Source organism: Antechinus flavipes, chromosome 2 (assembly GCF_016432865.1).
Source record: "Antechinus flavipes isolate AdamAnt ecotype Samford, QLD, Australia chromosome 2, AdamAnt_v2, whole genome shotgun sequence".
NCBI classification, from domain to species: domain Eukaryota; kingdom Metazoa; phylum Chordata; class Mammalia; order Dasyuromorphia; family Dasyuridae; genus Antechinus; species Antechinus flavipes.
The window spans coordinates 522,878,186-522,903,555 of record NC_067399.1 but is presented as its reverse complement, the minus strand read 5'-3'; the positions used below and the strand labels follow the sequence as shown (position 1 = coordinate 522,903,555).

The window sequence follows — 25,370 nt, the reverse complement described above, 5'->3', positions numbered from 1 at the left end:
TCCTCCAAGAAGCAGAATCAGGAAGTATGAAGGAAAATATATTCAGTACCTAAAGAAGTGGGCTGAGTAGGTCACAGGAGAGGTAAGGGAATTAAGGATAAGGGAGGGGCATGGTTTATTCTTATACTCAGGATTAGGAGAGAAAGAGGTGGGATGAGTTCATTAGTCATAAAGGGGCAATCCAGAAAAGGACCACAGCTGAACCTCTTCACACCCAATGGTCTCTGTGGGTGATTCTAGTGTCTCAGCTCTACCTCTTGGGGTTTTTATTCCACCTTAAGATTGTGGTTTGCTTTGTTAGGGATTGGAGGAAAACAATGATAAAGTTAGTAATTGAATGAAAGGAATCAATTCCTTTGCAGTATCCCACAATGTTGGAGTTGGAGCTGTGTGATCCAACTGCCCTTTGTTGTGTATGGCCAGTCAAATGAAGATACTATACAAATCAGCAGGTTTTGCAAGTAGTAAGTGACAGAATGTAAGTACTGAGAAACAGTGTATTTTATACTGTCAATCATTCCAAAGGAGAGCTCACTGAACACTTGACTGTGACTTATCTCATCCAAGAACACTTGATTGTGACTTATCTCATCCAAGATTAAATCACATTAACATCATTATGTTTTGCTTCTCAATTAGTCTAATCTCCAAATAATTTGCTCCTTATACCAATTCTTCTAGCACCTTCCGCAGCTAGTTAACCAACTGAATATTTTCTCCATTTAATTGAGTAATATGAATTCACATTCTATCTGAATGATGCTTCATGTCCCTTGACCTAAAACTCCCAATCCCATAGTTCCCTCTATCCATTCCAGCTCATTTTATTCATATGATCTGTTGCGCTCTCTCTCTCTCTCTCTGTGTGTATGTATATTTTTTTATCCATTCACTTTGATGTGTTCCAAATGGTGGATAAGTAAAATTGGAATATTGTGTGTATACGTTCCATAGTCCCAAATTCCAGGTCAAGAAATAGTATAAGTGACTAAAATAATAAAATGTTATGTCCTATTACATTAGTTTTCAACAGCCCCTCTCTGCATAACCCCCTTCCTCCCCACCCCCGCATCATGAAAGTTCCTTGAGCTTTTCTATTAAGACTAAGTATGTAACTGCTATCCCTGAGAGTTTGACTACACACATTTTGATGCCCTTTTTATGTTCAATTGTTCAATTCTTCAGAAGCTCAATTTTGGCAAATGACACTGCAAACATCTCTATCCAGTGTGATGTGAATTCTTGACTCAAAACCATTTCACCTAAAAAGAACTGCAAATGATGGAGTAGTTGCTAGATATGTTTATCAGTGCAGATGTCTTTTCTGTCCTTATTTTTACTAGATTTTATCTTAAATGGAGACTGCCATTTCATCTCAGTTTCACATTGTTTCAAAGAGTTTGGTAAAATCAAAGGTTGGGGAGCCATGGAATCCTGAGGCAAATGAGTCTAAAAATTTTCTTGTGCCCTCTCCAGGTCACAGTTTTCCAACAATTTTCTGAATGAATGAAGAAAATCCAAGTTCCACTACAGTTATCTAGTACTACAGGAAGAAAGCTATAACTTGGGTCAGCCAAAGTTTTGTTTATTCAAACTCTAAAAATCAATGATATGAATTGGTTTAGCAGAACCAGGAGATCATTGTACATGGCATGACAAGATTATACGAAGATCAATGGTTCTTTTCAACAATGAGAGGATTGAGACCAGTTTCAATGATCTTGTGATGAAGAGAGCCATCTACACCCAGAGAGAAGAGTATGGGAAGTGAGTGTGGTCACAACATAGTATTTTCACTCTTTCTGTTGTCGTTTGCTTGCATTTTGTTTCCTTTTTAATTTTTTCCCCTCTTTGATCTGATCTTTCTTGTGCAGCATGGTAATTGTGGAAATATGTATAGAAGAACTGCACATGTTTAACATATATTGGATTACTTGCTATGGGCGGGAAGGGGGAAGAGGGGAGGAAGAAGGGCAGAAAAATTTGGAACACAAGGTTTTGCAAGAGTTAATATTGAAAAATTATCCATGTATGTTTTGAAAATAAAAAGCTTAAAAAAATGAATCTCCAAATCCAGATTAGAGATTTATAGGGGATGCATTAGTCATAACCTGAACCCTAAACAATCTTCATAGAATCATAAATTTAAAGTTGGAAGGAATCTAAGAAATAACTTTGTCCAACTTTCTCATTTTCAAATAAGGGAAGTGAGATACAGAGAAGTTAATTCTTTTGCTTTAGGCCACAGATAGTAAATGCCTTTATACTTAAATTCTTTTAATATTGACATCTAAACAAGTACTCTACTACATTTTTAATACAGCTTTATTTTTTCTTGCTTCTTTCAACATGATGGCACTAAATGAGTCACTGTGAATTTTTTCTTATCATTTGAAGAGGGAATATGAGAATTTATTATTAAAATTTCTTTTTCTCTAGTGAGAGAACTGTTTGTAAGAAGCTTCAGTACCTTACTACTGTAATAGTAGCACAAGTTATTCCCACGGACCCTTTTCTCTGTTGATTCTACTCTTTTAGTCAACACCACTAGCTGCACTGGTATTGTTCAATTGTCATTTAACTACTTACAAAATAATGAATGCATGAATCAGGAGTAGTGACACTTTTATGACAGTTGTACATTTAATTGAACTTTTCCAAATTATAGAACCCAACTCCAAAATGTGAAAATCACTGCCTATTAAGATACATTTCATTTCCTTTTCCAAAAGTTTAACACAATTAAAAACATATAGACAAATGAGTAAGTTCAATGCGTTTCCAAAAACTCACTGGCTGTAGACAAGACAAAAATGGCTTTTATCCATGAAAAAAGATAGTTTGACAATTTCAACTTAATATTAAATAAAAGGAGAGTGAGAGGAATAAAACACTGTCTTTCCACCACACAGAAATTTTCTTAGACAACATTAAGTATTTGAGACAGAGCTTTGCAACATTTGATATGCTAACCACAGGCTGGCATGCTACTTAAAATCTCAATCACTATTTGACCAATACCTATAAACTCCAATCCACAGTTCTGATTTCTTCCTTTCCTTCCCTTCTCTTCCTGTAAGGTTCACTCTTATTAGATGCGTCTGCTAGGACATCAAAACTTCTCTTTCTATATATGTCCCTCCACATCTAACTTCTATCTATAATCACTGCCCTTAGATTTCAATTGCCTTTCCTTTTAGTCACTCCAGTCTCATCTTTGCTGCCACTTACATTCCAATGAGGTCCAGTGTGAAAAGTATTCATAATGCTAAGCTCTCCTGCCCTCTAGGCAGCCCAACATGTTTAATGTTGTCCCTAAATCTAGTATAGAAAGTTGACTACGCAGCAATGAGACTGGTTCTGCAAGTCCCATCTGAAATCAGTTTCATCCTATTACAATCAAAATGAATAAAATGTAAAGAGGATGATCCCTGATTTAGAATTTAAATATTCAATAAAAATAAGCATTATATGTACTGTTATTGAATACTTTAAAATCTAATGAGTTTTGTTCATAAGCTGTATTTGTAACATTTGGTTTTGAAATCACACATATAAAAAATGTCGTCTTAAAGCAGTGCTGTATTGATTAGATTAAGCTGTTAAAAGAGGGAAAGTATGTCTCCTATGGAAGAACTCCAAACAGCAGAAAAAACAATGGTGTGATAAGCCTTCACCTATTCCTGGTATACCTCCCTCTACTTACTGGTTTTTGTGCCCACAGCATCAATCTCTTGGCTTTACCACTGCTGTAACTATTGCTAGTACAAGGGAAGGATGTGTTCCCTTATAACCAAGGCAAGAACAGGCTTGCAGGGTTCCCTCAAAATGAGCCACTTACCTGCTCATAAGCTCATGGCTCAGAGATGGGCTCAAGAGCACAAGCTTGCCCTAGCAAGCAAAGGAAGGAGCCTAAGTTCCCATATGGCATTATATGCTTTTTCAGTGTGACAGAGGGATGTTTCTTCTCTACCACAACTGTTGCAGTAGCATCAGAAATAACAGAATGGAACAGAACCATAGGGAAGACTGCCATACCATTGCTGGCTTGTACCCCCAGAATCCCTCTTTCCCCTTGCCTAGGCATGGGAAGGATGGAAGAGGAGGTCCTCCCTCAACACAGTATGGAACATCCATAATGTAGATGATTCTTTTTCTTAACACTGTTGTTGTAAGCAGGATCCTACTCTATGTTTAAACGAATAGGTCATAATAATAAAGTATTTCTTAAAGAAATGCGCAACTTAAAATTAGCTATAAGAAAATACTGTTTGTTGCTGGGAAGACATACTCTAGAGAATATATGCAACTAGTTTGATGTCAGGTCTAAGAAAAGCATTTAATATTTTCATCAGCTGTGATTAGGTGCTTTTGACTAAAGTGAGTAACTACATAAATTAAATAACTAATCAACTGCTATCTATGATTTAATATGGTATTATCTGAAAACTTTCCAGTGAACCACTTGAAAAATGAAAAATTTTCATAAAGTACTTTTGTACTTTCTTTTTGTACTTTGAAAGATTGTAAAATACTGTTTTTTAGCATGAATCTATAATCTTAAAATTTTGGAAACAACTCAATTTAGCAATAAGTTCCTCTTACTGATAGAAGTTGCAGTTTTGATAGTGACTCTAAGAGGCTGCCAGCTACCTATGTAAAGGTGAAGGAAAAAAAAGATCTCAAGAATGAGAAAATGGCATATCTTAATTGCACTTCTTTTACAGGTTATCTGTGCTGTTGCTATTCATTGTTTTTAAAAAGGATCAAGAAGCATGAATGCCATTTTACTTTTAAAGCTAAATAAGTACCAAATGATGCCAAGATATTTATTATAAATGAGGTGTATGTTTTTATTGTAAACTCAATTAGAGCTTTTATTTCTATATAATGTTTAATAGGGTATTATTAAAAATATATAGTCTGAACAATGATTAATTTTCAGCTTAAAAAAAAGTAACCAGATGAGAAAGAGACAGTTTATGACCAATTCTCAGTTACATGCGTGGATTAAATATAACACAGTTAAAGGTCAAGATTGCTTCCTCTTGCCCAACATGCTTTTGGGCCCCCATCGCCAACCTCAGTTGGTGTGAACTCAAAAAATGTAAACTAATTTTAATACTAGTCTAATCAAAACATAATTAGGAAAATAAATACTTTATGAAAAGACAATGCATTTCAAAACCAAATATTAATAACACTTGAGATTATCCACTTACTTCTCTCTCCATTAGAGCAGATAACTGAGACTTAACCTTATGTATAAATCCACTAGTTCTAGCATAATTGTGCTAACTAAAAAATTGTTATTACAAAATAAATATTTTCAGTCTCTCTCTACTCTAAGTCATGTTAAATCATTAATAATTTTTAAATGTTAATACAGCTAGGTCACTTTTGAAGAGACACAAATACTATACAATCCTGAGCAAAGTGATAAAGTTACAGTTTCTTGGAACATTTTCTTATCTAAGAAGTCCTTTAGGAAACACTTAAAAGCCAAATTATTTCCCTTTTCATTAGATGTACCGTGAGTTCATTTTACTTTGGTAAATCATTTTATCTATGTAAACCTTTAAAATAGAAAACAAGCAGAGTTTTAATCAGGATTCCTCCATCACCTTTTGACACTGATAAAGTAAATAATCTGGAAGAGTAGAACAAGAGGATCTGAACCACAGAGCTACCATTCCTTCGTGAGCCCTTAAGTGCAACAAGCAGGGGACTGATGGAAGCAGGTGACAGGCCAATATTCCTTCATTTCCTAAAACAAAACATAAATTATATATTCTCAAACTCAATCAGTTCAGAAGCATAATAATATAAAATATATATCATGAAACAAAGTTCAAGTCTATCATTAAAGGTTCATTTGAGTTCATGTAAGCATTGTTCTATTCTCCTAAACAATAGTTATTTATAAAGCACTTCCTCTGGACAGGACACTGAGTTAGGTGCATAATACTTTATTTATCAAACATTAAAATTCTAAATTTTATTTTTGAAAAGAAAAATCATGATGGAAAAGTTATTTTCAGTGGGTAATGATCCAAGACAAATGTCATTATCTTGAATGGAAAATGATCCAAAATAGTATTTGTATATGTTGTACATATATGTAATGCCAATGCTTTCAGTTATTTTACTCTTATATAAGAAACTATGAACTTACTGGTATTATATTGCTTCCATTAATCAAATAGCAACTTTTCTAATACTTGGTAGATGATTTATAAGACAGTGGTCAAAAAAAGTACAGCCTTTGGTCAATGTGGTAATGATTTTCTCAATATATATTCTTCTACAATACAAATTTGTCATTATAATGTCCACTTCTTCAACATACATTAATTTATGTCTATTTCTTTATTTTGTGGATAGAAAAATTAGAATTACATATAAAATCATGACATGCCTAAAACAGATTATGTAAATGGTAAATTTAATTTTTCCACAAATAAAATTATAACCAAAAATTTTTTAAAGTACTTACTGTCTAAAGTAATAATGTTTCAGATATTACTCTACACAAAATTGAAAGTTTGATGTAATTGTTCTTAATATAATGAAATTTTTTTACAAAGTCAGAAAATTTTAAAGAATATTTGACAAATGTATTTGTAAGTGTTCCATAGATATTCCTGACAAAAACTGCTCAAGTTGCAAATTGAGATATACACACAAGGACAATATGGAAATTAATTTTCCTTCTCTATGAGCTTGTTAAAAATTTTTTGTTTTTCTTTTTTCTCAGTGGAGAAAAAGGAAATGCAGAGAGCTAGGGCTAGAATAAACTACCCCTCTTCTGCCCCCCCCAAATAAGTTACTGAAACATTATTTAAATGCACAGAAGAGAATAAAGGAAAATCAGAAGAAATCACAGACAAGCAGGATAGCTTTGAAAGTAACTTCAATTTGTCATATACTTTAAAAGAAAAGCAAGCTATTTAGTATGGAGATTTATAGTTTCATGGTCAATGCTCTCTTTTTGTTCTAGAGTGAGTGCGTGCGTGTGCGTGTGTGTGTGTGTGTGTGTGTGTGTGTCTGTCTGTGTTTATTTCAGTTCTTGTTAAGCTCAGAATTTTAAAAATAGAAAAATAATATCAAATGTAAATGGGGCCATGGGTATATTTGAGTATTAAATTATATTTCTAAGTACCAATCATATAGCACCACTTTTCATGTATATAATAATTGCTAATAAATCAAAATGCTTTTAAGATACTTCAAAACTGAATAAATTATGTACTTATTTTTTCTAAAATATTAATTGAAAAGTCATAAAAGCATGTTTCTGTTCACAAAAAGTTATACCAATTCTAAGCAATTCTGCAAGTTCCAAAAAACACAACCCAGCAGCTCTAGTCAGCTATTAGAAGTCTAAGATGAATGGTAGTAATTTGTAGGCATGATGATAATATTTAAGTGCTTAGTATAGAATAAGCACTTTTTTGCATGTGGCATGCATGAGAGGACAAAAGGTAAAAAAAAAAATTTTGTGGGTTTTTAAAAAAATTCTACAAACCTATAATATCAACGATGTACAATCTTAGTTTCTGCTGCAGGATCTTCAAGGCAAAAGGCAAATTAGCTTGAGAATCTGACATTTTAATGTTTTGCTTCACATCATTTGCAAAAGAAAGCCAAAGTTTCCCAAAGTCTTCAGTACAAATCTTCATTGGTCTGAAATTATTTTTTGTTAGTATGTATCCAAAAGAATTTGTCAGACACAAATAAAAATAAACATCTTAACAATCATTATAAAAATGAAGCAACTTTGCTTCTATCCTATTAAACTAATGATAAGACAGTTTCAACTTCCAATTCAATGTTAAAAAACACTGACATCAAGAAATGTTTCACTGAACTCCAAATTCACAGTTTACACTCACTGTTGATTAGTCTTCAGTGAATAATTTTACCAATTAACTTTATTATATCAATAATTATAAATAAATATCATGTCAATATGATTTCATCAGTTTAGATATATCCCTTTCAACAATGCATGCAATAATCCATCTATTCCTTAGTAGACAGTATTCCTAAACTGCTGTGGCCAAAACAATTCACTAACTGTTGGTAAACCTGTTGGCCAACTTTCTGGTACTTACCTCTGCAAAATGAACCAAGGTAGTATCTTAGATAATAAATATATAATCCACTCCCAAGTCTTTATTTCAGGCACACCAAGCTTAAAAAGACTTGTCAGAGTTTACACTCCATCAAACCCAGGTTTGAGTCAAAGTGTGAGTTTTATTTTCTTCCAGATGTACTTTCATTTTAATACTTAAACACAACAGGAATTAGGCCAAAAACAAGTGAGAATTTTAATAAAGTAATACCTTTAGAAAAATACTATGCTTAATCTGCAAATGTTTACCATGTTCTCATATATACTCATGGACAAGGTTCTTTGATAACAGCGACTATATCTTACAATTTTCTTTTCCCCACAGGTCCAACTTGTGTAAGTACTTGATAAATATTACATACATACTTACTATATTTTAAAGACAGAAAGCAAAATGTAAAAATCAAAGACGATTTTTAAAAAATGAATCTTTGGTGTTTTCTTCTTTTCTTTCAGATATCTTTTACAAAGAACACTGATCCAGGGGGTATATTTGAAAAATAAAAAGAATTTGCTACAGATTCATGTTTTCTCTTTCCTTGTAGCCTCTCACACTCTCCAGAATAGTACTCTGAACACAATAGATGTTATTTTTTTCTTATTGATGATAAAAAATTAAGTATTCTATAAGAGATTTTGCCATAAGAATTATCTGAATCTATAAGTTAGCTGGCACAGTGGATAGAGCACCAATTTAGAAGTCAGAAGGACTTGAGTTCAAATCTGATCTCAGAACTTAACACTTCCTAGCTGTGTGACCCTGAGCAAGTTACTTAACCCCGACTGCCTCAGGAGGAAAAAAAAGAATTAGCTGAATTGAACAACACTTAATGAGATCAATGAATTATACAGCATGAAAAAACTGCTTTAAAAGAAAAAAGAAACATGAGAAATTTTAGGTTTCACCAAATCCAGTTAAACTGTTATCACAAAAGGTAAGAAATCAATTACCTAATGAAATCCAAGAGTGATAAGGTTATTGAAAATTCTAGCTGAATATATGGATCCTCTTCCACCTTATACTTAACACAACCAGAAAGATTCTCCTCTGTAAAAAGTTTTTCCATCTCTACATGATGCTGGATGCTTTTGGTGCTTTCTGCTTCTATTATAGGAAAACAGAAGCCAGGATGCTCAAGAATCTATAAAGCAATATAATATTACACTTAAAATCTTGGGGGGAAAGTATCAATAAATTAACATGGGATAGCTTTGTTTTGGGATTTTTTTTTTTGAAAATTTCCCCCTCTACCACAAAAATAATCAATAAAGAATGTTTTAAAATTCTATAATAAAATATCAATGCAACTTTTGCAATGCAATGCAATCTTTATAAAAGATTATCAAGAGAAAGGCATTAATAAGTCCACTTATTTCAAGTTATATTCAAAACAAAAAAGTCTAGTTCAATAACTGATAGTTGTTCTATCAAATGCCATTATAGTAAATTCCAAATTATTTTGTTGTAATAGAACAGCTATTATAGATCATATTTGTAGTCTGCTAGAACCAAAGACTAAACAAAAATAACACCCAGTCATTTAATGTAAGACAATAAATAAGGAAATTAAAAGAAGTGCCCTGAAAACAGGTGAGTTGGTTATCATTCACATATTGATCTCTCCGTGAAGGAAACAAGCATTTACTTAGTGCTTGTTATGTGCCAGGAATTTTGTAAAAGGCTTTACCAATATTATCTCATTTGATCCTCACAACAACCCTGGGAGATAGAAGCTATTGTTATCTTCATTTGACAGCTGAGGAAACTGAGGCATAGATTATATGATTTGTCCAGGGGTTACACAATTGGCAAATGTCTGAGACTGGATGTCAACTCTCACCTTCCTTATTCCAGGCTTAGTGCACTGTGTGTGTCAACTAGCTAAGTTACCCAATTTTTTCCTCAAATTCTTAGATTTTTAATAAATGTTTTATTCTGTTTCAGTAGGTAGTTAAGTGTTTTTCTGTATCAATTTAAAACTCATTTTAATGATTAACACTTTCCCTATTAACCTCTAAAGTCATTTATTTCTCTAAAAGAAATTTTTTTCTAAAGAAAATAAATGACTCTTATTTCTTAAAATGTTCTCATTCTTGCCTTCTTTGGAGTATGGAAATTATGACAACTCTTTTCCTTTTTTTATTTTTTTGTAGAGAGGTAAAAGTTGGTAGTTGGAGTAAGTTTGTGAAATAGTACTATTACTAATAAGAAAAAAACTAATAAGCAAAAAGTGTCTCTCTTTAAAGCTAGAAAAGATGAACCATCAATTTTCTTACCTTGAAATTTTCTGTAGATGTAATTTCTAAATTCATATTCTTCAGTTCCAAGCTGCTTTTATTGACAATCAACCAGACCAACAATAAGCAGTCATCTTTCCAAATTTTGCAAGAAGATACTTTTAACATTTCACTGTTACATAGTTCCACTAAATCTGAATGTGTATGTTCATTTAACTCTTCCAGTAAAGATGAAGTCAAAGACATTTCATTGGCAAATGAGGAAAGAGTAGGATGAGGAGGATGAAAAATCTCCATGCTATTATCTTCAAACAAAGAAGGTGGAGACAGGCTGCAAGCTGAGAAATTCTCAACCAAATGCAGTTCAGTCAATGACTCAGATTTTAAACCTGATTCCAAAAATTCTGAACCAAGAGAACATTTCTTTAACCCTATGTCCTCTTTGTCCTGAAAACTGTTCAGATGATCATTATCTTCATAAGGTGCATTTGACAAAGGACTGAAATCAGAACAATTAATGTTATGTGTACTAGTTACTTCTCTATTTTTGATGTCATTCATTTTTGATTTCCTTCGGAACTTGTGAGAGACAGTATCTGTTTTCCCCAGCTGCAGGAAAAAAAAAGAAAGAAAGAAACTATTCATGAGTTTTGATATGATATAAGAAAATAATGGCCTAAATCTAAGTAGGTTCAAATGAACAATTCTATTAGCCTGATGAGGTTCTGCAGGGCAAAGCACAAACTATGAAAATCACAATACAGACAATTAACAAGTCCAGAAATTTATTCTTATGACTACACAGCTTTGAATAATTCAATAAATTTTGTTATTTTCAACTAATCAAAATTAAAGTGAGGTCAGAAAGCCAACCTTAACCTAAACTTGAAGATTTATTACATTCTGTAGTATTAGACTATAAAACCAGACAACCCAGGTCTCTATTAAATAAACCTTGTGAAGGATAGATACTTTGTTTTTATATAAGATAAGATACGACACTGTTTATATTTATAATCCCAAGTAAGGACATTAACAGAAACTACACATGATATAAATCATTAGCCTATAGAACATGAAAAAAAATTCCCATAATCTAAATTATGCCAAAATAAGAGTCCAAAGGAACAAAAGAGTTAAATGTGGAGAAATTGTTCTAATTATGATTAAAACATACATTGTATCTCTGATAATTTTTTTTTTTTTTTTTTTTTGCTGAGGCAACTGGGATTAAGTGACTTGCCCAGGGTCACACAGCTAGGAAGTGTTAAGTGTCTGAAGCCAGATTTGAACTCAGGTCCTCCTGACTCTAGAACTGGTGCTCTATCCACTGTGCCATCTAGCTGCCCCTGATTATTTTTTTTTTAAATGCAACACAAGATATAGGATATACTATAGCACATTTAACATGTACAAGACTGCTTGCCATCTAGGAGAGGGGGTAGAGGGAGGGAAGGGAAAAGTCAGAACAAAAGTGAGTGCAAGAGATAATGTTGTAAAAAATTATCCATGCATATGTTCGGGTTTTGAAAACCTAAAAATGTTATATGTAAATATAACCTATCTATATAGAACAGCATACATAGAACATATGACACACCTGGCCCATTCTCAATGAACATCAATGAAGATTTTTTTCACTACATCCAGGACCACCCTTCTCCAATCATTTCTCTTGTTCAATTTTTTTAAAATTCAATTTTACTTTATTTTCAATTTTGAATTTTCTCCTTCCTATCTCCCTCCTCTACTTAAGAGAAAATGAGAAAAACAAAATTTGCTAGAAATAAATATCGTCGAGCAAAAATAATTCTCTCCTAAATCATATCCAACAACAACAAAATGCTTCAATCTGCACTCTGGGTCCATTCATCACCTCTATCTAGTACTAGATAGCATGTTTTATCATGAATCCTCTGAATGGTTATTATATTATGCAGAGTTCCAAGGTCTTTTAAAGATGTTTATATTTACAATGCTGTTGTTATTGTACAGATTATCCTCTTAATTCACTGTTATGTATCAGTTCAAACAAATCTTCCCAGATCCCTCTAAAATCATTCTCATAATTTCTTACAGCATAATGATATTCTATCTAAATCATTTAACATAATTTGTTAAATTCCCTACATGATGGCCTCTCAATGCCTAGTTTCCAATTCTTTGCCACATAAAGGGAGCTATTATAAATAATTTCCTTTTTAAACATATATATATATATATATATATATATATATATATATATATATATATCCATTTCTTATTTCTTTGATCTCTTTGGGACATAGGACTAATAAGAATATTCACTGGGTCAAAGGGCATGTGAAATTTAATAACTTTTGGGGGATAGTTCTAAATTGCTTTTCACAACAAATGGAGCAGTTCACACCTCTATCAACAATGCACTTATGTTCTTTCATAGTTCTCCAGCATTTGTCATTTTCTTTTTTTTATCATTTTATTCAATCTGAAGGGTATGAGATGCTACCTCAGTTATTTTAATCTGCAACTTAGTGATTTTGAGCACAGCCATTAGACTGTTTTTCTGAAAACTATCTATTCATATCCCTTGACCATGTGTCAATTGAGGAATAGTATTTATTCTTATAAATTTGACTCAACTTTCCTTATATTTTAGAAATAAGGTCTTTGTTAGAGAAACTTGATGAATTTTTTCCCCTTTTACCTGTTTTCCTCCTAATTTTAGGTGCAATGGTTTTGTTTGGGCAAAAAACTTTTTAATTTTATGTAATCAAAATTGTCTTAACGTTAGTTCCCATGAATTTAACTCTTTCCATATCCATAGATCTAAAAAGCAATCTCTTCTATTCTCTTGTTTATGATGTCACCCTTCATGACTAAATTATGTACCCATTTGGGGTTTGTCTTCTTATATGAAGACAACTTATATATATATAGACTTATATAAATAATATATATTTATATATAAACTAATATATATATTTATTTATATATAAGCTTATAAATATAATATACATATGTGTGTGTGTGTGTATGTGTGTGTATATATATATATATATATATATATATATATATATATATATATGTTGATCTAGACATGGTTTCTACTAGATGGCTTTCCTAGCAATTTTTTTGCTGAATAGTGAGTTCTTATCCCAGTAGCTAGGATCTTTCACTTTATTAAACACTAGGTTTGTGTGTTCATTTGCTTCTATATTGTAAACTTAATCTGTTTTGCTGATCAACTAACATATATTCTGTTTCTGTAACAGTGCCATATATTATTGGGAAATATATATATACATATATATACATATTTCTTTCTATATCTATTAAATATTCTCTAGATCTATCACATCTAATTTTTTAAGAATTCTATTCAGTTCTGATTTTTTCTTCAAGAATACTTAGAAGTCTTCTATTTCATTAAAGATCAATTTTATTCTCTTTGTAGGAATAGCCTCAGTTTTGTACATAAGTTATTCTTGTGGTAAGCCAAGATCATTAACATCTGGAATATAATGTTCTAAGCTCTTCATTCCTCTAAAATGAAGACTGCTAAATTTTGTTTGATCCTGACTGTGGCTCCTCGGGATGTGAATTCTTTTTTTTTTTTTTTTTCTGACTGCTTAAAGTATTTTTTGGTTTACCCAGAAGCTCTAGATATTGATTACAATATTACTGATATTTTCATTTTGGGGGTTTCAGGCAGTTTATCATAGATTCTTTCAATTTCTACTTTGTCCCGTGGTTATAACAAATAGGGCAGTTTTCTTTTATAATTTCTTGACATATGATGTCCATTTTTTATAGTCCTGACATTCAAATAGCAATCTAATGATCCTTAAATGATCTCTCTCAATCTGTTTTCCAGTTCAATTGTTTTGGAGATAGATCTTCTATTTTCCAGCATTTTGTTGTTTGTGATCCCAATAGGGATTTTTCTGGCAAAGATATTGGAGTGGTTTTCAATTTCCTACTCCAGTGCATTAAGGTAAACAAAGATTAAGTGACTTGCCTAGAGTCACTACACAGCTAGTAAGTATCTTAGGCTGCATTTGAATCCTGGTCTTCCTGACTACAGGCCCAGAACATGATCTACTCATGAAGCTATTAGCTTGCTTCTATTTTAATTTCATAAAATTATTTTGTAATTATTTGTATATATGTTATATGTCCCTACTAAACCACAAATACCAAGGTCAGGACTATATTTATCTTTTACTCCCTCCTAGCATCTAATACAATATTCTGTTCTTAAATGTTTGGTGAATTCCTCAACTTATAACTAGGGATGTTGGAGTAACAATATAAATGGATAAAGTAATCATTTTAACTACAATTTATTTAGAAATACTCTTCATGTCCATAATAACTGCATCATTGATTTTGAATGCACCAAGAAAATCTCAGCAGGCTGCTATGCAACAAACAAGATAGTGAATCAACAAATTGGACTGTGATTCACACATTAGCTTCCTGGGAAATTTGGCCTACATAACTTTTTCTATTAGGCTCTGATTACCTTGGGATGACTACAACTGAGCTCTTAGACCAAGAACTTGAGTGGTCAGAGAATGAGGCAACATGTTTTACATTTACATGATTAAATGAGATAATATTCATATAACCCTAATCAAAGTTCCTAGCACAAAGCTGGAACTTAACAAATGCTTATTCTCTTTTCCTTCCCCATTACAGCCCACCTTATATCTTGATATGTGTGACTTGAAGAACTGGGAAAATAATCTCTCTCACCAAAATTAACTTATCACTGGCCTAAGTCGATACTTGAAATGTCCACAATTAGTCACGCTTCTTTTGTATTAAAGCAGTGAAAGTAGTTATGTTGTAGAACTTTTATGAAATAACATTAAGCCATTATCATCTATTAATACTTTAGTTTGAAATAGTTGTAAAATTCCTAGCAGTGAGAAATGTCCTAAGAAAATGGGATTCAAGATGTAATTTTTTTAAACAGAGGTAATTGAAGAAAAAAGCTGAGACTGTAGGTTCTTGTTCAATTGTTTTTCAGTCATGCTGGACTTCTTGATCCTACTTCGAATTTTCTTAGCAAAGATGCTAAAGTGGTTTGCCATTTTCTTCTCCAGCTCGTTTTACAATTGAGAAACTGAGGGAAACAGAGTGAAGGGACTTGCCCAGGGTCACATAGCTAATGTTAGATTTAACCTCAGGAAGCTGAGTCTTCCTGACTCCAAGTATGGCACTCTATCTGTGCTACCTAGCTGTCTCCCTGGTCCCTAACAGGACACTATGGCAGGGTACTATGGATCTCAGGAGGGGATATCATAAGGACACCACCACCTCAAAAGGTGGCTTATAAAAAAGGAAAGTGGTGGGAAAACTAATAAAAATTTTGTTCACTTGAAAATTCTTCTTGAAGCAGGTCTTCCACTTCATTATCCAGCATCTCAGCATCTCTACCTGGGGATTATAACATAATTCTCCTATGTGCACTGAGGAACCTTTGTATCCCACTTCAACACATTTTTTAAAAAAGTGGTATAGAAGGGCAGCTAGGTGGTGCAGTGGATAGAGCACAGGCTCAGGAGGACCTGAATTCAAATTTGACCAGAAATACTTAACATCTTCTCGCTGTGTAACCCTGAGCAAGTCACTTAACTCACCCAAAATAAATAAATAAATAAAGTGGTGTAGAAAAAGCAAAGCAACAAAGCATTGGTCTACATTGTGAAGTCAGCAGGAAGCATCAATTTAAGTCAAGTCAACAGGCACCTAGTATGTGTCAAGCACTGTGTAGAAACTCTCTATTCAGACTGAATATAAACCTAGAGAATGAAAATTCTCTAGCCTGTTATATGAGAAGAACTGAATTAAAAAGGAATCATAATAACAAAATTGTCAGTTCACACATACATGGTACTTTTTAAGCTTACAAAGAATTCTCTCAAAATAGCAGCTAGTACTCTCTTCTACTGTTAACCACATTTCCTACTGTCCAATCTTATTCAAACCTTACATATCCTTCTTAGTTTCTTCATCATCAACTGCTTCCATTAATGTCCCAAACAGCATATTGATATTTCTGCCCAAAGAATGGACTAACAGAGATACATAGAGAAACATAATAGACTACTTACCAGACTAACTGCACTTTCTGATCCCAGCCCAACAAATAATGTTGAAGCCAGACGCTGTTTTTCTGCTTCTTCCTCAGAATGATGAAGAGCCTGGGACTGATCCTTCTTCATCATCATCTGATCCACATTCTCCACTAATGTACTGTCCTGAGCAATAGGCTGAAGCTCAGGGTTGCTTCCTGCTTTGTTTTCCTTTTTAGGAAGATAGCCTTCTTTTCCCCATAATTTTTTCACACCTTCCAGCTTCAGGCTATTTGTTCTAAGGAAATTGGTAATGAATCAAGTCAATCCAGAACCAAAGAATTATTTTTCTAAAATATTCTTCCAAAAGTAACTGTTTCTACAGCTTTCGTAAAGTAGTTTAGCACTAATATGATAAAGTATAATTGAAACCATATAGCCAGAATAAGATGCAAGAGTCTAGACATCGTCCACTGTGTTTTTTAGTACATTTTTTTACTTTAATGCATAAATGTATTCCTGAAAGTTTGAAAAATGAGATAATTCACTTCCGATATTCCAGAGATACTTCATTATACAATGACTTCAATCTCATTTTCTTCATCACATCATTAATGAACTCTAATCCAAAACTTGAAGAATAATGCACAGCAACTAAAGGAGATGACATTGGAGTAAAAAAATACATGGATTTGGAGATATCTCTGACACATGCCTGTCTGAACATGGGCAAGTCACTCAAATCTAGTGTTCTAGGGAACTAAGGCTCTAAGTTACAGAGAAGTTACTGATTTTCTTTACTAATGAAGAAAGTTTCCACATTAGGAATTCCCTACCAATGAAAGCACAGGGCCAGAGCAAAACCAAAACGACTACATATTACTGAAGGAATCTTCTGGAGAAACAAAGAATCTTTTCTAAACATGCAACTTATTTTTAGTTCAGAGGGTTTTTTTTTAATGTCAACTAAATAATATATTCTCAACTAATATATGTGCATTTTTAAATGAAGGAAAGCCTGAGTATCTTTTTAAAAATAAACAATTTTAAAATAAAAAAATTTAAAAATAAGCTCTTAAGAAAAAGAGGTACTCAGAAAGGAATAATAGCAAATATGTGTGTGTATTTTTTTTAAAGAAAATCTAGGATACATTTCTTTCCCAAATCAAAATAGTGATAAAGCAGCAAGAGAATATTATTCATCTTTTTACCTTTCCTACTCTCAGACTAGCAAAAGAAACTAAATTCTAACTCTACACACTCAACTTGCCTATAAAAGAGCTAAATTCAGGAATAAGATTTGGTATTGGCCTTATTTAGCAACCCCAGGACAAAAATTATAGAATGAGTGAATATGGACATTGTAGCCTGTGACTGGCATCATAACAATATTTTCCCAGCCTAACTTTTGGTTACAATGCCTTATTGATAGACTGATTACAATGTTTTAAAACCCAGATGCTGCCTCTTCCTCACTTGCGGATTTAATAAAATAAGGAAGACATATAAAATTTGTCTTTGATCCTACACACTCCACATGATAGCAAACTATGCACATGGGTTCAAATAGACCAGAAGCAGGGAATCTTAAAGGCAGACATTAGCCCAAAGGCCTAAGATGTGACATACAAGACTGATGTGAAGTCCAAATTTAATTAGATTTAACTACTTATCCAAAAGACATGACTATGTATCACCTCTTCTCTTCAAAAGGTGAAAGTGAGGATATTCAATTGGCTTTATTCCTATTCTAGCTCAGAATTCCTAAGCTCATTATAGCAGAAATCATAGCATGCATAATCACACCTGCAGGATACATTCCGATTGTAAGTTACTTGGACAGATACTATATAATTTGATTTCCTATACATACCTACTGTGAATTAGGCTTTATGCTAAGTGAGACACTAATAAAAAGAAATTTCAAATGGCTTTTAAAAGTCTGACTTAGCAACCTATCATTTTATTCAAAAGGAATAAGGTGAAAATTGTTGGGTTTACTGATTGTTATATCACATTTGCACTATTTCTGATAATGAATGAAAATGGTGGTTCATGGCTACATTCATTTTTAATTACATGCTGGGAATACTAACTGGCCCCATTTAGAATGTCACCTACAGACCTGCTATTCAGTGGATATTCTGAAAAGTTCAAACAACAAATAAAGCAGTTAATAACTTTTTTTTTTTTTAAAGACTGGAAAATTGAAGGGGCAACTAGGTGGTGCAGTGGATAGAGCCCTGAAATCAGGAGGACTTGAATTCAAATCTGGCCTCAGAGACACTTAACACAGCCTACCTGTGTGACCCTGGGCAAGTCACTTAACCCCAGTTGCTTCAAGGGGGAAAAAAAAAGACTGGGAAATTGAGCAAATAACTAAAAAGCAGCCCAATGGCGATTTTAAAAAGGTTTTCCCCATATACATTTCACCTATCCACATACTTTTACTATTATCTATATCCCTCATTTTATCTTGTAGAAATCCCAGGAAAGAGATGCATAATTATTGGGAAGCAAAGTGGTGTAGTAGAGCATCGAACCACTCAGAAGAGTAGGTTTGAAGTCTAGCTCTTCCACTAACTAATTCAATGTATGCCCTTATATAAATCACTTAACTTCTTTATATCTTGGTTTCCTAATTTGTAAAATGCATATAAAGCTCTGCGACAGACTACATGTCTGCTGTCTGAGGGCCTAATTTAAATTTGGAGAGACTCTTTTGAAGGCTAAGTACTAATAAAAAGAACTCAGGTAAATTCCAATGAAGTATCTTGGCTACTGAGGACAAATAATAAAATATACATCCTTCCTGTCAGTATAGAGATAAAAAATTGCAGGTGCAAAATATTTCAAATACTGTTGCTTTGTTGATGAGTTCTGTTCAATTCTTTTTCTTTACAAGGGTTAATTCACAGTTAATTTGGGGAAATGATGATGTAAAAATCAATATAAAAGACATCAGTAAAAAACTTAAAAGGAAAAGGAAACTGAGAATGAAGAAAATAAGAAGCTTCCCTGTAATTACACAATTATCTTGTATGCCCCACTCTCTAAATACAACATATGAACATTTTTGAACAACTTTTCCCATAAGGAGCAAATATGAACCAGTAGGCTTCATAAAAATATTTCAAAGTATTCAACCTCACATCCAGCCCTGCATCATCTGCAACTGTTCTGCGAAGCTATATTAATTCCTACTTAGTAATGTAAGTTGCCATTTTTTTTCTCCCTCTTTCCTGTTTTTTAACACTTAGGCCCTCCTGCTAACTATCACTTGTATTCTTGACTCATTCTTCTGGACAAATCCCACCACTCTTTGGCCTAACTGAGCGGACAAGGCATGGTAAAGGAAGTGGTAGTAAGAGCAGAAAAGTAGGAATAGTCACGCATAACTGGAATTTATGCTATTATACTCAGGACATTAGGCTTCCATGCCTTTATTTATAGGTGATTTTTCTAGCATTTTTTAAAATAGCTATCTCATTTAAAGAATAAAAATAAAAGTAACAACTTTTCAATCATAATAATTTTTAAAATAAATATACATGGCTCATAGATCCAAAAAAAACATTGTCTTGCAGAGTAGCAAATTCATAACTTGAGATCCATAAACTTATTACTATTATTTTTTATATTTTGATGAATTTATTTCAATATTATTGGCTTCCTTTTTAATCCTATATATTTTATATGTATAAAAACATCACTCTGAGAAAAGATGTAGAGGTTGGGTTAGGGGTTCACTGGATGACAAAAAGGATCTAAACCACATAGAACAGTTTAAGAACCTCTGCTGTAAAAAGTTAAAATCTTATTTTAATGATGAAGTCACTGCCTAAACACTTAGAGAACTGCTTGTAGAACAAGTTTACAAATCATTTACAAACAAAATTACAAAGAAAATAACTTTCTTTTCTTGACAACTACACTTTGTTTTTAAGCTAAAGTGGTACTTCCTAGTAATCACCCATCTTATTCACCAGGCTGGGGTCTAAATATCAGGTTATTTCCAAAATTCAAATTCAAATACTTGTCACTATCCAGCCCCACACATACACATTTGCAATAAAGATACAGAATGATACAGTGGGACCTGAACATCAGTAAACTTGGATTACCTCTGTGACTCTGAGCAAGTCACAATCTTTGTCTTATTTTGCTCATCCTTAATAATCCCCATCCTTGGGGATAATACTATTTACACTGATAATTTCCCAGGTTACTGTAAGGAAAGCATTTTGCAAGTCTTGAAATACTATTAAAAATGTGATCTACCAGCATTATTATTTTAAAAAGAACATACCAAAGGTTTAAGACAATCATGAAGAGATTCTGAATAAGTGTTTAGCTATTTTGAAGAGCCATCACTCTTACTTGATATAAGTTATTTTTTAAAAAGTCATGCTACTGATTTCATTTTATACATTTAATGTACTGCAGTTAACAGGATGTTATATATTTTTAAAAATCAACTTTCTAATAGTTTATATTCCAAGGATGATATTAATCCATTAAAATGAAATGTTCCACATTCAGATGGGTTACCATCCCTTTGGAAATTATCCAAAAATGAGCAAAATTATGAGAATCATAGAATTCATTCTAGCCTTGTTAAAATAAACCAAGAAAATAAACAAATGGAAAATAAATGGCACACTGGAAGATAGATATTTAAACATTTACATGTTCTCACCTAGCATCTAATTTCAACAAGAAAGGAACTTACTCCTTCTGTCCTGTTTCTGCACTATTCCCGGATACATCAGAACTAAGAGAGATGCCAGCTGGAGACTGCCGTCCAGTGCAACCAGATGAAGACATAGTTGAAGAAAAGGACAGTCCATATGGTTCAAAATTGAGAACTAGAATTTTAAAAAGACAAGGATCAAATTTAAAACAAAGCAAAAAAGGGGGGGCAAAGTTATCTTTAATTGGTTAAAGAATTAAATTTTTGGCACAGGATGATTCCTTCTATAGGAATATTTCCGAATCAGAAAGGTTATAATAATGATTCTTAACTTTTTTGGTCTTAGGACTCTTGTACATTCATAAAAATTATTGAGGATCCCCTAAAGAGTTTTGCTTATGAGAGTTGTAACTAGCAATCTAACCATGTTAGGAATTAAAATTAGTATTCTTAATTTTAGCATTATTATGAAAAGAGTTTTGATCTCACGTACCCTGGATCTTGAGGATTTCAAGGGCATCCAGAGCACAATTTGAGAATCAATGGATGACAGGATACATGACACACATGTAAGTATATTGGTACAAACAGCTCTCCCCCACCTTAACACACTCAGAATATCACTTGGATCCAGAAGGAATCATAGACAAGAACAATTTTGAAAATTACATGTTTATGAGGTGATTCAAGTTAATTTCAATAGACCTGTGATGGAGAGAGCCATCTGCATCCAGAAAGAGCACTGTGAGGACTGACTGTAGATTATAATATAGTATTTTCATCTTTTTTGTTGTTGTTTGCTTGCTTTTTTTTTCTTACTTATTTTTTCCCTTTTTTGATCTTTTTTTTGTGTGTGTGCAGCATAATAGTGGAAATATGTTTAGAAGAATTGCACATGTTTAATTTATATTGGATGACTTGCTATCTATGGAAGGGAGAAAAATTTGGAACACAAGGTTTTGCAAGGGTGAATGTTGAAAACTATTTGAACGTATTTTTTAAAATAAGCTATTGTTTTTTGAAAAAGGTTACATGTTGAACTTATTATATACTTTAAAAGAAAAGGCAAGTTCTCTATAACAAAGATTTAACTTCATGTACAATCCTCTCTCATCCTACAATGGAAATGGAAATACTCATATTATTTGATGTTTAAGTTCACAATGAAAAAACTAAATGAAAACTTGTTTCTTTTTAAATTATCACTTATACATTGCAAATGGCCAATATATATATGCTTTCTCCATGTGAATGAGTTGTCTCCAATATAAGATTTAATCATCTTCAAATAATCATCTCCAAACTAATAATAGATATCTCCTGTGCACCAATACTAAAGCTATTCTTTTTCCCTATTTTGTTATGTAAATTTACTGTTCTTTCTTAACTATGAAAATGAATTATATTCTAAATCAATCTCTCTTTTTTTCTCTGTCTCTATTTCTTTCTCTCTTACATTACATTTCCTCAACTGATTATTTTCAACACAAATTTTATCTTTTCCCTAAAGAACCTCCAACTATTTCTTTGTCCAATGGATTCCTTACTTTTTTTTTTTTTTTACATATGATACAATAATATAAAAAAGTAATGACTTCATCAATTTGGAATGGTAAATAAGACAACTTGCTAGTTATGTGACTGAGACAAATCACTTAACCTTGATTGCCTCCAAAAAAAGAAAACAAGAAAATAAGTGGGTACCTAGATGGTGGATAGATCAACAGCCTTGGAGTCAGGAAGATCTGAATTCAAATGCAGGTTACTAGTTGTGTGACGCTAGACAAGTCATTTAATCCTAACTGCCTCCCTCACAAAAAAACTATTTTTTAAAAAATCATCATCCTTTATCTTATAATTTAATCACCAAATATGGACTTTTAGGCCTACTGATAAAGTACAGTCAAGGTTAAACAACCCATTCAGTAAAACTCAACCTAGACAGTATCTGTTTTGGGATCTGAAAAACATTTTAATCCTTTAATGTTTTACTGGTTTATCTTTCAAGGCCAGATTCGTTTCCTTTACTTCTGGCCTTCATTATGTAATCATCTGTGTGTGCTGGGAGATCCAGTAATACTTTATTTAGTGCTTTGTTCAAAGAAAATCATGGTCACAGTTAATTTTCCAAATCATAAATCTCCTGCATCTCTGCTATTGTTTTGCTTATACCTGGCCTCAGTTTATTTTGTAATTTGAGGAAAACCAGAGGAAATTTGGGGCAAAACTCATCTTCTGATGATTTCCTAACCTAGCATTCATTAAAAACAAAAACAAACATTTATTGGTCATATACTGTGGGACACAAACAGGTAGCTTTCTTTTTGTTTTAATTAAATTTTTTTCAATTAACAAGTATTTTTCTCTCCTAACTTTTTCCTATTTTTCTTTTGATACAAATATGCATGTCAAGCAAAAAAAAAAAAAAAAAAAGTCTAACATGAGTCATATCCAGAAATGTTTGTCTTGATACTGAGTTCATCATCTTTCTATCAGGAGGTAGTTAACATTATTCATCACTAGGCCTCTGGAATTGTGGTTGGTCATTGCATTGATAAGAGATCTTTGTTATTTCAAACTTGCTTGTCTTTACAACACTGCTAAAATACAAATCACTTTCTTTGATTCTGCTCATTTCACTCTGCATTTGTTCTTTGATAAAAAAAAAAAAGTTTTATACATATATGTTCTTTTCCTTTTTCTTTGCTTTATTTGGGGAAAGGTCTAAACAAGACTGAAAAATGACTGAACAACAACAATTTGTAGTGATCCAGATAGAACAAAGAAGGCCCTAGACTAAGAACATTTTTTTGGACATTCTTCATATCATGATTTTTTTTTCTCCCCCAAAAATGTAGCATTCAGAACTGACCAGGACAAATATACACTAGACTATTACTTCTTTACTCCTAGACACCTTGCCTAGGAGTGTAAGAGCCTTTTTTAGCTCCCACTAACTCAAATTGAGCACGCGGCTTAAGAGGGGAAAAATTAACAAAGTATGTTGAAGGGAGAAAGGGTTAATTAAGATGAGAGAGAAGCACAAAATGTAGTCACTGGAAAGTGACTGGAGAGATACAAAGACATTTTTTTTTTTTTTTTTTTGCTGAGGCAATTGGGGTTAAGTGACTTACCCAGGGTCATACAGCTATACAGTGTCTGAAATCACATTTGAACTCGGGTCCTCCTGACTTCAGGGCTGGTGCTCTATCCACTGCGCCACCTAGCTGCCCCTGATACAAAGACATTCTTGAGAAAATCTCTCATCTGGCACATTAATGTACTTTTAGGGGAGTTATGAATCAGTTAATATAGAAAGCAATTTGGAACTATGTCTGGAAAATTACTCTGTTGTACATATCCTTGGGTCTATCTAGATCACTACAAATTGTTGTTGTTCAGTGATTTTTCAGTCTTGAATACTCTGTTACTTGAGTTGAGATTTTCTTGATAAAGAATCTGAAATAATTTGTCATTTCCTACTCTAGTTCCTTTTGTAGATAAGGAAACTGAGGTAAACAGGGTTAAGCAACTTACTCAGTCACACAATCAGTAAATATCTGAGGCTAGATTTTAACTCTGAAGCTGAATCTTCCTGACCATAGGCCTGTTTGTCCATTGCTGAAGTGGCAAGGAAGATAGACCCCTTTTCCACAATATTTTTTTCCCTCAATGATAATTATAGGGAAGAGAGGAGACTGAAACTTGGACAAGTATTCTAGGAGGCATTCCTGTGTGCAGGGTTCTAGACTTATCTCCAATGAGGTCTGAAAAGTGGCAGTGGTAGATGTGCTCCCAGTAGACATAAGGCCTCAAAATTATGTTTTATGATAATTAGTTGAAGGAATTAAGGATGTTATAACTGAAAAAGGCATGACCTGGAAAGGACAGCCATCTTTAAAGATTTAAAAGATTGTTACTTTAAAGAGGTATTAGACAATCAGCTTATCCCCAAAGGCCAGAACTGGATGCAATACGTTGATATTACAAAGAGGCAAAGTTAGAATTGATGTAAGAAAAAACTTCTGAATGACTAAGACCCTCCAAAAGTGAGATGTACTGTCTCAAGAGATAGTGAGCTACTCTTCCTTCAGTGAAGTTCTTTCAGCAAAGACTAGATTGGTATATTACAGAAGGAATTTCTATTCAAATATGATTTGGACTGACTGGAATCTGTGAGGTTCCATCCAATTCAGTACTTACAAGTTATTTTATAATCTGTTCAGCATTAGTAAAA

General features: G+C 32.9%; 1 protein-coding gene across 1 annotated transcript in view; it reads right to left on the bottom strand.

Annotated features, from left to right (window-relative positions):
* Positions 1-2,624: 2,624 nt before the first annotated feature.
* Positions 2,625-25,370, bottom strand: part of AP4E1 (adaptor related protein complex 4 subunit epsilon 1) — a 97,515-nt gene continuing 74,769 nt past the window's right edge. Inside the window, exons 16-21 of the mRNA XM_051980649.1 lie at positions 21,173-21,308; positions 16,480-16,738; positions 10,415-10,984; positions 9,089-9,279; positions 7,529-7,686; positions 2,625-5,767 (exon numbers count right to left, since the gene is read on the bottom strand). Of these exons, the coding sequence (XP_051836609.1) occupies positions 5,607-5,767; positions 7,529-7,686; positions 9,089-9,279; positions 10,415-10,984; positions 16,480-16,738; positions 21,173-21,308 (1,475 nt within the window). The 3' untranslated portion in view covers positions 2,625-5,606. The remainder of the gene's footprint in view (positions 5,768-7,528; positions 7,687-9,088; positions 9,280-10,414; positions 10,985-16,479; positions 16,739-21,172; positions 21,309-25,370) is intronic.